Source organism: Zophobas morio, unplaced genomic scaffold (assembly GCF_036711695.1).
Source record: "Zophobas morio isolate AGI-343-1 ecotype UQ-CSIRO unplaced genomic scaffold, CSIRO_AGI_Zmor_V1 ptg000521l, whole genome shotgun sequence".
NCBI lineage: Eukaryota > Metazoa > Arthropoda > Insecta > Coleoptera > Tenebrionidae > Zophobas > Zophobas morio.
In genome coordinates this window covers 10,977-24,334 of record NW_026972624.1, presented here as the reverse complement: position 1 = coordinate 24,334, position 13,358 = coordinate 10,977, and the positions used below count along the sequence as shown (strand labels likewise).

The 13,358-nt window shown below is 36.1% G+C and overlaps 1 protein-coding gene across 1 annotated transcript; it reads left to right on the top strand.

Moving 5' to 3' along the window:
- The first annotated feature begins 7,184 nt into the window (after positions 1-7,184).
- On the top strand, positions 7,185-11,574 carry LOC135121199 (uncharacterized protein K02A2.6-like). The gene has a single exon (XM_064045511.1). The coding sequence runs from the start codon at positions 7,242-7,244 to the stop codon at positions 11,256-11,258; it is 4,017 nt and encodes a 1,338-aa protein (XP_063901581.1). The 5' UTR covers positions 7,185-7,241; the 3' UTR covers positions 11,259-11,574.
- Positions 11,575-13,358: the final 1,784 nt, after the last annotated feature.

The window sequence follows — 13,358 nt, the reverse complement described above, 5'->3', positions numbered from 1 at the left end:
TCTTATCATCGTACTATAAAAATGAAACCGTCACAAGTTAACAAAAGTAATGAAAACGCTATTCTAAAAGCTGCTTATACTCAGATTAAAATAGTTAGCAATAAATCAAAATTTAAAGTTGGTGATAACGTAAGAATAAGTAAGTATCGCGGAATATTCGATAAGGGATACACACCCAATTGGTCAAATGAGATTTTCATAATAAGAAAAATTAATCTCACTAATCCCACCACATATTTTTTGAAAGATGAAAAGGGTGAAAACATTTTAGGTGGTTTCTATGAAATGGAACTATTGAAAGTTAAGCATCCAGGTGTATATCTCGTTGAAAAAGTTTTAAAAAAGAAAGGTAATCAACTTTATGTTAAATGGTTAGGATTTAATAACACCCACAACAGTTGGATTGATAAAAAAAAAATTACATAGTCGCTTTTCTCTCAGTCAGTTGACATAATTGATACGATGAAGTTGGTTGTAGTCGACGTACAAGGTTTTTGTCTACCTGAATTCATTGTAAAAGAACTTGCGATTTACGATGGAATTAACACAATACACGAAACATTCAAATCTACAAAACAACTCAAAGAAATCGATGAAAGAACGAAGAAACAAGCTAGATATCTAGAACGTTATCATCACATGTTGAGATTTAATGACGGCTTCAAGGAGCAGATATCTGTAAAAGAAATTTTGTTCAAATACATCAAGGAATATGCAGTGGAGATCTTATATGTAAAAGGAAAATGTAAAGAAAATTACCTTAGGGAAACGCTAGGAAAAGACTGCCCCAAAATTGTGAACCTCGAAACAATTGAAGACTCTGTGAAATTATCTAAAGAAATCCCAGCATGTGATAAACATATTGCTAATAATAAAAAATGTTACTGTTTTTTAAACAATGCTAAATGTATTTACAATTGGTTGTATTCAAGGTTTCCTCAATAAATAATACTATATTAAACTGTGTTTTATTTAATCGCAACACAAAACGTCAAAATAACGAACGAAAAAAAAAAAACTGTCAGGTGTGGGATTCGAACCCACGCTCCCTTTCGAGAATCAGAGCTTAAATCTGACGCCTTAGACCGCTCGGCCAACCTGACTATGGAAAAACGGGTCAGGTCGATCGAGTAAAAGGCATTGCCAAAACGTACAGGTCAGGCACGTGAAGTCCTAAGGCAAGTCAGCCAAGGCCAGCCCCGTGCAGCGACCCGACCTAAAAAAAAAAGAGGGGATAGATCTCGAGATGACCAAGGGCAATAAACGTAATTCCTACAGACGAATCCATCGACTTTTATACAAGTATAAAACGGAAGTGGGGATGCGAGATTGCGTCCGAGATCCCTCCCCGACCTAAACGAAAAGAGGGGATAGATCTCGAGATGAACGAGGGCAATAAACGACCAAGGTCGAGCAACGACTAGGTCAATGATCGCCCGATGAAAAGTAATGGGGGAGCTGGACCAGCTGGCAAGGTCAGCCACGTGCACCGACAAGCTCGACAACAAATGAAAGGTCAATGACCGCTCGATGAAAAGTAATGGGGGAGCTGGACCAGTTTGACCTCATTTGACCTGGTCTAGAACCCCCACTATATAACTACTCACCAAACACACTTAAAGCATGCAGAATCGACTCAGAATAGGAAAAGGAGACGTTTAGGTCAATTTTATGCATTCTGGCGTTCGTAGATACAAGAAAACTGTTAAAATTCTTCAGAAACGTCACTTTTGAAGTGTTTTCTTGTACTTTTAAGCCACTCAGATACCCTACGGGCTCGGAAAGTGCAACGAAACCATCAAATTTTAGATAGAAACTGTATTTTTGTCGATTTTTATTGAATTTGAACTATATTTCAACGTTTTTTGATGGTTCTGAGCCACCAAACACACTTAAAGCATGCAGAATCGACTCAGAATAGGAAAAGGAGACGTTTAGGTCAATTTTATGCATTCTGGCGTTCGTAGATACAAGAAAACTGTTAAAATTCTTCAGAAACGTCACTTTTGAAGTGTTTTCTTGTACTTTTAAGCCACTCAGATACCCTACGGGCTCGGAAAGTGCAACGAAACCATCAAATTTTAGCTAGAAACTGTATTTTTGTCGATTTTTATTGAATTTGAACTATATTTCAACGTTTTTTGATGGTTCTGAGCCACCAAACACACTTAAAGCATGCAGAATCGACTCAGAATAGGAAAAGGAGACGTTTAGGTCAATTTTATGCATTCTGGCGTTCGTAGATACAAGAAAACTGTTAAAATTCTTCAGAAACGTCACTTTTGAAGTGTTTTCTTGTACTTTTAAGCCACTCAGATACCCTACGGGCTCGGAAAGTGCAACGAAACCATCAAATTTTAGCTAGAAACTGTATTTTTGTCGATTTTTATTGAATTTGAACTATATTTCAACGTTTTTTGATGGTTCTGAGCCACCAAACACACTTAAAGCATGCAGAATCGACTCAGAATAGGAAAAGGAGACGTTTAGGTCAATTTTATGCATTCTGGCGTTCGTAGATACAAGAAAACTGTCAAAATTCTTCAGAAACGTCACTTTTGAAGTGTTTTCTTGTACTTTTAAGCCACTCAGATACCCTACGGGCTCGGAAAGTGCAACGAAACCATCAAATTTTAGCTAGAAACTGTATTTTTGTCGATTTTTATTGAATTTGAACTATATTTCAACGTTTTTTGATGGTTCTGAGCCACCAAACACACTTAAAGCATGCAGAATCGACTCAGAATAGGAAAAGGAGACGTTTAGGTCATTTTATGCATTCTGGCGTTCGTAGATACAAGAAAACTGTTAAAATTCTTCAGAAACGTCACTTTTGATGTGTTTTCTTGTACTTTTAAGCCACTCAGATACCCTACGGGCTCGGAAAGTGCAAGGAAACCATCAAATTTTAGCTAGAAACTGTATTTTTGTCGATTTTTATTGAATTTGAACTATATTTCAACGTTTTTTGATGGTTCTGAGCCACCAAACACACTTAAAGCATGCAGAATCGACTCAGAATAGGAAAAGGAGACGTTTAGGTCAATTTTATGCATTCTGGCGTTCGTAGATACAAGAAAACTGTTAAAATTCTTCAGAAACGTCACTTTTGAAGTGTTTTCTTGTACTTTTAAGCCACTCAGATACCCAACGGGCTCGGAAAGTGCAACGAAACCATCAAATTTTAGCTAGAAACTGTATTTTTGTCGATTTTTATTGAATTTGAACTATATTTCAACGTTTTTTGATGGTTCTGAGCCACCAAACACACTTAAAGCATGCAGAATCGACTCAGAATAGGAAAAGGAGACGTTTAGGTCAATTTTATGCATTCTGGCGTTCGTAGATACAAGAAAACTGTTAAAATTCTTCAGAAACGTCACTTTTGAAGTGTTTTCTTGTACTTTTAAGCCACTCAGATACCCTACGTGCTCGGAAAGTGCAACGAAACCATCAAATTTTAGCTAGAAACTGTATTTTTGTCGATTTTTATTGAATTTGAACTATATTTCAACGTTTTTTGATGGTTCTGAGCCACCAAACACACTTAAAGCATGCAGAATCGACTCAGAATAGGAAAAGGAGACGTTTAGGTCAATTTTATGCATTCTGGCGTTCGTAGATACAAGAAAACTGTTAAAATTCTTCAGAAACGTCACTTTTGAAGTGTTTTCTTGTAATTTTAAGCCACTCAGATACCCTACGGGCTCGGAAAGTGCAACGAAACCATCAAATTTTAGCTAGAAACTGTATTTTTGTCGATTTTTATTGAATTTGAACTATATTTCAACGTTTTTTGATGGTTCTGAGCCACCAAACACACTTAAAGCATGCAGAATCGACTCAGAATAGGAAAAGGAGACGTTTAGGTCAATTTTATGCATTCTGGCGTTCGTAGATACAAGAAAACTGTTAAAATTCTTCAGAAACGTCACTTTTGAAGTGTTTTCTTGTACTTTTAAGCCACTCAGATACCCTACGGGCTCGGAAAGTGCAACGAAACCATCAAATTTTAGCTAGAAACTGTATTTTTGTCGATTTTTATTGAATTTGAACTATATTTCAACGTTTTTTGATGGTTCTGAGCCACCAAACACACTTAAAGCATGCAGAATCGACTCAGAATAGGAAAAGGAGACGTTTAGGTCAATTTTATGCATTCTGGCGTTCGTAGATACAAGAAAACTGTTAAAATTCTTCAGAAACGTCACTTTTGAAGTGTTTTCTTGTACTTTTAAGCCACTCAGATACCCTACGGGCTCGGAAAGTGCAACGAAACCATTAAATTTTAGCTAGAAACTGTATTTTTGTCGATTTTTATTGAATTTGAACTATATTTCAACGTTTTTTGATGGTTCTGAGCCACCAAACACACTTGAAGCATGCAGAATCGACTCAGAATAGGAAAAGGAGACGTTTAGGTCAATTTTATGCATTCTGGCGTTCGTAGATACAAGAAAACTGTTAAAATTCTTCAGAAACGTCACTTTTGAAGTGTTTTCTTGTACTTTTAAGCCACTCAGATACCCTACGGGCTCGGAAAGTGCAACGAAACCATCAAATTTTAGCCAGAAACTGTATTTTTGTCGATTTTTATTGAATTTGAACTATATTTCAACGTTTTTTGATGGTTCTGAGCCACCAAACACACTTAAAGCATGCAGAATCGACTCAGAATAGGAAAAGGAGACGTTTAGGTCAATTTTATGCATTCTGGCGTTCGTAGATACAAGAAAACTGTTAAAATTCTTCAGAAACGTCACTTTTGAAGTGTTTTCTTGTACTTTTAAGCCACTCAGATACCCTACGGGCTCGGAAAGTGCAACGAAACCATCAAATTTTAGCTAGAAACTGTATTTTTGTCGATTTTTATTGAATTTGAACTATATTTCAACGTTTTTTGATGGTTCTGAGCCACCAAACACACTTAAAGCATGCAGAATCGACTCAGAATAGGAAAAGGAGACGTTTAGGTCAATTTTATGCATTCTGGCGTTCGTAGATACAAGAAAACTGTTAAAATTCTTCAGAAACGTCACTTTTGAAGTGTTTTCTTGTACTTTTAAGCCACTCAGATACCCTACGGGCTCGGAAAGTGCAACGAAACCATCAAATTTTAGCTAGAAACTGTATTTTTGTCGATTTTTATTGAATTTGAACTATATTTCAACGTTTTTTGATGGTTCTGAGCCACCAAACACACTGAAAGCATGCAGAATCGACTCAGAATAGGAAAAGGAGACGTTTAGGTCAATTTTATGCATTCTGGCGTTCGTAGATACAAGAAAACTGTTAAAATTCTTCAGAAACGTCACTTTTGAAGTGTTTTCTTGTACTTTTAAGCCAATCAGATAACCTACGGGCTCGGAAAGTGCAACGAAACCATCAAATTTTAGCTAGAAACTGTATTTTTGTCGATTTTTATTGAATTTGAACTATATTTCAACGTTTTTTGATGGTTCTGAGCCACCAAACACACTTAAAGCATGCAGAATCGACTCAGAATAGGAAAAGGAGACGTTTAGGTCAATTTTATGCATTCTGGCGTTCGTAGATACAAGAAAACTGTTAAAATTCTTCAGAAACGTCACTTTTGAAGTGTTTTCTTGTACTTTTAAGCCACTCAGATACCCAACGGGCTCGGAAAGTGCAACGAAACCATCAAATTTTAGCTAGAAACTGTATTTTTGTCGATTTTTATTGAATTTGAACTATATTTCAACGTTTTTTGATGGTTCTGAGCCACCAAACACACTTAAAGCATGCAGAATCGACTCAGAATAGGAAAAGGAGACGTTTAGGTCAATTTTATGCATTCTGGCGTTCGTAGATACAAGAAAACTGTTAAAATTCTTCAGAAACGTCACTTTTGAAGTGTTTTCTTGTACTTTTAAGCCACTCAGATACCCTACGTGCTCGGAAAGTGCAACGAAACCATCAAATTTTAGCTAGAAACTGTATTTTTGTCGATTTTTATTGAATTTGAACTATATTTCAACGTTTTTTGATGGTTCTGAGCCACCAAACACACTTAAAGCATGCAGAATCGACTCAGAATAGGAAAAGGAGACGTTTAGGTCAATTTTATGCATTCTGGCGTTCGTAGATACAAGAAAACTGTTAAAATTCTTCAGAAACGTCACTTTTGAAGTGTTTTCTTGTACTTTTAAGCCACTCAGATACCCTACGGGCTCGGAAAGTGCAACGAAACCATCAAATTTTAGCTAGAAACTGTATTTTTGTCGATTTTTATTGAATTTAAACTATATTTCAACGTTTTTTGATGGTTCTGAGCCACCAAACACACTTAAAGCATGCAGAATCGACTCAGAATAGGAAAAGGAGACGTTTAGGTCAATTTTATGCATTCTGGCGTTCGTAGATACAAGAAAACTGTTAAAATTCTTCAGAAACGTCACTTTTGAAGTGTTTTCTTGTACTTTTAAGCCACTCAGATACCCAACGGGCTCGGAAAGTGCAACGAAACCATCAAATTTTAGCTAGAAACTGTATTTTTGTCGATTTTTATTGAATTTGAACTATATTTCAACGTTTTTTGATGGTTCTGAGCCACCAAACACACTTAAAGCATGCAGAATCGACTCAGAATAGGAAAATGAGACGTTTAGGTCAATTTTATGCATTCTGGCGTTCGTAGATACAAGAAAACTGTTAAAATTCTTCAGAAACGTCACTTTTGAAGTGTTTTCTTGTACTTTTAAGCCATTCAGATACCCTACGGGCTCGGAAAGTGCAACGAAACCATCAAATTTTAGCTAGAAACTGTATTTTTGTCGATTTTTATTGAATTTGAACTATATTTCAACGTTTTTTGATGGTTCTGAGCCACCAAACACACTTAAAGCATGCAGAATCGACTCAGAATAGGAAAAGGAGACGTTTAGGTCAATTTTATGCATTCTGGCGTTCGTAGATACAAGAAAACTGGTATGTACGCAAGTATTGTACTAAGGGTACTGCGCATGCGATAGGCTTGAATTGTAATGTTCGGCTTCTCAACGCTCTCTCATCCTCCAACCATCCAGCTGTTAACACAAGTCATCTTCAACCTTAATATAGAATAATAACCAATGTGCGTATTATTACCAAACATACCATGGCGACGAGGATAAACTGAAGATAAGGTCAAAGTAGATGTGAAGAAAAAAAAGTCGTGTAGAAGTGAAGAAAAAGTCGTAAGTACTATCTCCAGAGAAACACGTGGTTAACCAATAAAAGCCATGACGGGAGAGACGAAGAATATTGGGTCAATGGAAAGGTATGACGCATCTATGGATTTTACTATTTATAATGAACTCTTCGAGCAATATTGTGATGCAAACGCTATCGAACCAACAAAAAAAGTGGCAGTGCTGATTAGTTATCTCTCAATGGAAACGTACAAAACGATACGGGACAGGTGCTTTCCGGACATGCCAAAAGACAAAAGCTACGAGGATTTGGTACAGTTGCTAAAGGAACAGTATAGTATCCCGATAAATGTGTTCAGGGAAAGGATAACATTCTACAAGGCAACGCAAAACACCGATGAAACATGTTTAGATTGGTACACGAGGTTAAAAAGATTATCAATAAATTGCGCTTTCAAGTCACTGCAGGAAGTATTAGTGGACAGATTTATATCTGGTATGAGACAAGGAGCGGTGTTAGATCGTCTAGTTGAAGAAGACGCGACCAAGAAGATTGAAGACCTTGTGAAAATCGCGATTACAAAGGAGACGGCGATGGCAAATTCATATAAAGGAAATGAGAATGGAGGAAATATTCACGTCATAAAAGAACAACAGAGAGGACAGAGCAATGAAAGCCAACCAGAGAAACAGGGACCATCCAGGGCTTGGACAGTCAACAAAAACCACAGACAAAACAAAACAAGCATGAAGACTCAAGAGCGACAATGCGGAAGATGTGGAAAAAACCATGGAGGATTATGCAAGTACATGAAATACAGGTGCAACAATTGTGGCAAGATAGGACATTTAAAATCCATGTGTAGAACAAGAGGCAAAGCGGTAAAGTACATGAACTTGTGTGAAGAAAACGAACAGGTCAGTAATCAGTATCAAGGGGGTGATGCGATCAACACGATAGATTGTATTAATAGTGTAGGTATAAAGCCGATAAAAATAGTTGTTAAAGTCAATGATCAGTTAGTCACAATGGAATTAGATAGTGGATCGCCAGTGTCAGCTATTAACAGAGTTTTCTATGATCAATATTTGTCTAATGTTACCATGAAAAGCTGTAGTACAAATTTTAGAGGTTATACAGGCGAAGTAATAACTACAATAGGAACAGTAAATGTAAAAGTAAACTATAACAAAATGTCGCATTATTTAGATTTCTATGTAATTAGTAATGGTACTGTGAACATATTAGGCAGGGATTTTATAGACAAATTTAATCTAATAGGAAATTTTGTAGGAGTGAACAAGTTAGGAGAGGCAGATGTCGCTGAGGTACTAAGGCAGGAATTTCCTGAAGTGTGTACGGATGAAATTGGAAAATTCAGGTATGCTACGGTGTCTCTGCAATTAAAAACACATGTTATTCCGGTTCATCAACGACCAAAGTCGATACCTCTCGCTTTAAAAGATAAAATCGAAGCTGAATTACAGAGATTGGAACAAAAGGATATCATCTCACCTATTGTTACGAGTGAGTGGTCTTCCTATATTGTACCCGTGGTAAAGAAAAATGGTAATGTCAGAATTTGCGGTAGTTATATTGGGCTAAATAAATGTTTAGAGGATGTGTATTACCCTTTACCAAAAATTGAACAGATTTTTGCATCGTTGCACGATAACGTAAAATTTTCTAAAATCGATTTAAAGGACGCTTATCGACAATTTGAATTAGATGAGAAGTCAAAGCATTTAGTCACAATATCCACACATAAGGGATTATACAAAATGAATCGTATGCCATTTGGAATTAAATGTGCTAGTTTTTATTGTCAAAAACATATAGAACAAATTTTTCAAGGTGTAGATAATGTTTTTGTATTTCAAGATGATATATTGGTAGGTCATAGAGCAAATGAAAATCACATGCTAATATTACGGAAAGTTTTTCAAATACTATCTGATGCAGGTTTAACGGTAAATCTTGATAAGTGTAAATTTAGTCAAGATAGAATTTCTTATTTAGGTTTTGATCTAACAGCTGCAGGATTAACTAAAAATAAAGACAAAGTTAAAGCTATTTCAAATGCACCACAACCAAAGAATATCACACAACTTAGATCATTCATAGGCATGGTAGGATATTATTCTAAGTTTGTACCTAATATCACAGATATATTGTCACCAATGTACAAGTTACTTCAAAGTAACGTCAGATTTCAATGGTCAGAAGCTTGCGAGAAAGCATTTTCAAAAATTAAAGAAGTTATTTTATCAGACAATGTGTTAATGTACTTCAACCCCGAATTACCAATAATAGTAACCTGTGATGCCTCTGAAACAGGTATAGCAGCTATATTATCCCACAATGTTAACGGTGTTGAACGTACAGTCGCGTGTGTATCGAGAACTTATAGCAATGCGGAACGGCACTATTCGACGGTACATAAAGAGGCGCTAGCTTGCTATTTTGGGATTAACAAATTCGAGCAATATTTATACGGCAAGAAATTCACTCTAAAAACAGATCAAAGGTCGCTAATAGGCATATTTGGCAAGAAAACAGACATTAATCCTATGTACGCAAACAGGATCAAAAGATACGCGCTTTATTTTTCCAATTTTAATTTCGAGATCGAACATATCAGCGGAAAGTCGAATTCCGTAGCTGATTGTCTCTCAAGATTGCCTTTAAATTTAAAAGTAGATTCCAGTGAGGACAATGATATGGAGAATATTTTATTTGCTAGTTTAGACTCACCAGTGGATAATAAAACGATAGTCGAGGCAACAAATAATGATAGACTTTTATCTCAAGTAAAATATTTTATTTTGAACGATTGGCCAAAGAAAGTAGAGGGGGAGTTAAGACCATACTTCTGTAGAAAATTGGAATTAGACATAATTAATGAGTGCGTATATTATGGTCATCGAGTAGTAATACCAACGTTATTACAACAAACAGTCTTGAAAGAATTACACAGTTCACATGAAGGCATAGTACGAACAAAAGCGTTAGCTCGTTCTTATCTTTGGTTTCCTAAAATCGATAAGGAAATAGAAAACATGTGTAAATCTTGCAATCACTGTTTAATAACTAGATCAAGTCCGCCAAAATCAGTGGCACCATGGCCGAAATGTTCGGAACCTTTTACCACTATTCATATCGATCACTTTAACCTACGGGATCACAATTTCTTGGTAATAATCGACTATTACTCTAAATGGATCGACGCGTATTTAGTTAAAAATTTGTCATCGGAGACAACGATAGAGAAATTAAGAGAATGTTTCGCGCGATTTGGTTTACCTGTTACAATCGTATCTGATAATGGCACGTCGTTAGTATCCGACGAAATTGAACATTTTTTTCATAATAATGGTATTAAACATGTTAAAACACCACCTTACAACCCGCAAAGCAACGGTCCAGCGGAATGTAGTGTTAAGATAGTCAAGAATAAACTGAAATCAGCATTAAGTGATTCTAATAATCGTAGTGTTAATATTCAAACGTTATTATGTAGATTTTTGCTAATTCATAATAATATCCCTAATAGTACTTCAAGTGAAATACCAGCTCAATTAATGTTTGGCAGAAAATTACGACTACGTTTAGATTTGCTAAAAACACGATCTGCAATAGTAGAGACGACTTCCTGTAAGAAAACATTTAGAAATTTTGAGATAGGTGACTCAGTCATTATTCGTGATTATAGGAATCTCAACCACAAATCATGGATAAGGGCTGAGATTGCAAAAAAACTTGGTAGAGTGGTATACCTATGTAGATTGCAATCGGGACAATTGTGGAAGAGACACTTGAATCAAATTAGGTCGGCAGTTGCAGAAACCGAAATGTCCGCAGAACAGATAGAAAAAAAGAATAACAAATTTGCATTGCAGAGATACACGGGTTTGCCTGTGGGATTCTATTTCAGATCAGATACTCATCCTGAAGACATTCATCCCATACCTGGCACATCAGAGACAACTGCGCTTCCAAACGATATTTCAGATCATGACACTTTATTACCTCAAATGATTCAACAATCATCCATAGTACACCGACCAAAAAGAGATGTTAAGATACCTCCAAGATATAGACAATGATTTTTTTTTTCTCTTCTTATCTTTTAGTCAATGTTAAACGAAAGGAGGGAGAGGGAAAATAGTTAGAGTAAGATGTGATAGTTTAAGAGATTATGTTAGTTAAGTAAAATGTGTAGTTTAAGTGCAAAATGTAATTCATAGTACTATAAGTGTCAACAGAATAGGGGGGGAGATATATGGTATGTACGCAAGTATTGTACTAAGGGTACTGCGCATGCGATAGGCTTGAATTGTAATGTTCGGCTTCTCAACGCTCTCTCATCCTCCAACCATCCAGCTGTTAACACAAGTCATCTTCAACCTTAATATAGAATAATAACCAATGTGCGTATTATTACCAAACACACTTAAAGCATGCAGAATCGACTCAGAATAGGAAAAGGAGACGTTTAGGTCAATTTTATGCATTCTGGCGTTCGTAGATACAAGAAAACTGTTAAAATTCTTCAGAAACGTCACTTTTGAAGTGTTTTCTTGTACTTTTAAGCCACTCAGATACCCTACGGGCTCGGAAAGTGCAACGAAACCATCAAATTTTAGCTAGAAACTGTATTTTTGTCGATTTTTATTGAATTTGAACTATATTTCAACGTTTTTTGATGGTTCTGAGCCACCAAACACACTTAAAGCATGCAGAATCGACTCAGAATAGGAAAAGGAGACGTTTAGGTCAATTTTATGCATTCTGGCGTTCGTAGATACAACAAAACTGTTAAAATTCTTCAGAAACGTCACTTTTGAAGTGTTTTCTTGTACTTTTAAGCCACTCAGATACCCTACGGGCTCGGAAAGTGCAACGAAACCATCAAATTTTAGCTAGAAACTGTATTTTTGTCGATTTTTATTGAATTTGAACTATATTTCAACGTTTTTTGATGGTTCTGAGCCACCAAACACACTTAAAGCATGCAGAATCGACTCAGAATAGGAAAAGGAGACGTTTAGGTCAATTTTATGCATTCTGGCGTTCGTAGATACAAGAAAACTGTTAAAATTCTTCAGAAACGTCACTTTTGAAGTGTTTTCTTGTACTTTTAAGCCACTCAGATACCCTACGGGCTCGGAAAGTGCAACGAAACCATCAAATTTTAGCTAGAAACTGTATTTTTGTCGATTTTTATTGAATTTGAACTATATTTCAACGTTTTTTGATGGTTCTGAGCCACCAAACACACTTAAAGCATGCAGAATCGACTCAGAATAGGAAAAGGAGACGTTTAGGTCAATTTTATGCATTCTGGCGTTCGTAGATACAAGAAAACTGTTAAAATTCTTCAGAAACGTCACTTTTGAAGTGTTTTCTTGTACTTTCAAGCCACTCAGATACCCTACGGTCTCGGAAAGTGCAACGAAACCATCAAATTTTAGCTAGAAACTGTATTTTTGTCGATTTTTATTGAATTTGAACTATATTTCAACGTTTTTTGATGGTTCTGAGCCACCAAACACACTTAAAGCATGCAGAATCGACTCAGAATAGGAAAAGGAGACGTTTAGGTCAATTTTATGCATTCTGGCGTTCGCAGATACAAGAAAACTGTTAAAATTCTTCAGAAACGTCACTTTTGAAGTGTTTTCTTGTACTTTTAAGCCACTCAGATACCCTACGGGCTCGGAAAGTGCAACGAAACCATCAAATTTTAGCTAGAAACTGTATTTTTGTCGATTTTTATTGAATTTGAACTATATTTCAACGTTTTTTGATGGTTCTGAGCCACCAAACACACTTAAAGCATGCAGAATCGACTCAGAATAGGAAAAGGAGACGTTTAGGTCAATTTTATGCATTCTGGCGTTCGTAGATACAAGAAAACTGTTAAAATTCTTCAGAAACGTCACTTTTGAAGTGTTTTCTTGTACTTTTAAGCCACTCAGATACCCTACGGGCTCGGAAAGTGCAACGAAACCATCAAATTTTAGCTAGAAACTGTATTTTTGTCGATTTTTATTGAATTTGAACTATATTTCAACGTTTTTTGATGGTTCTGAGCCACCAAACACACTTAAAGCATGCAGAATCGACTCAGAATAGGAAAAGGAGACGTTTAGGTCAATTTTATGCATTCTGGCGTTCGTAGATACAAGAAAACTGTTAAAATT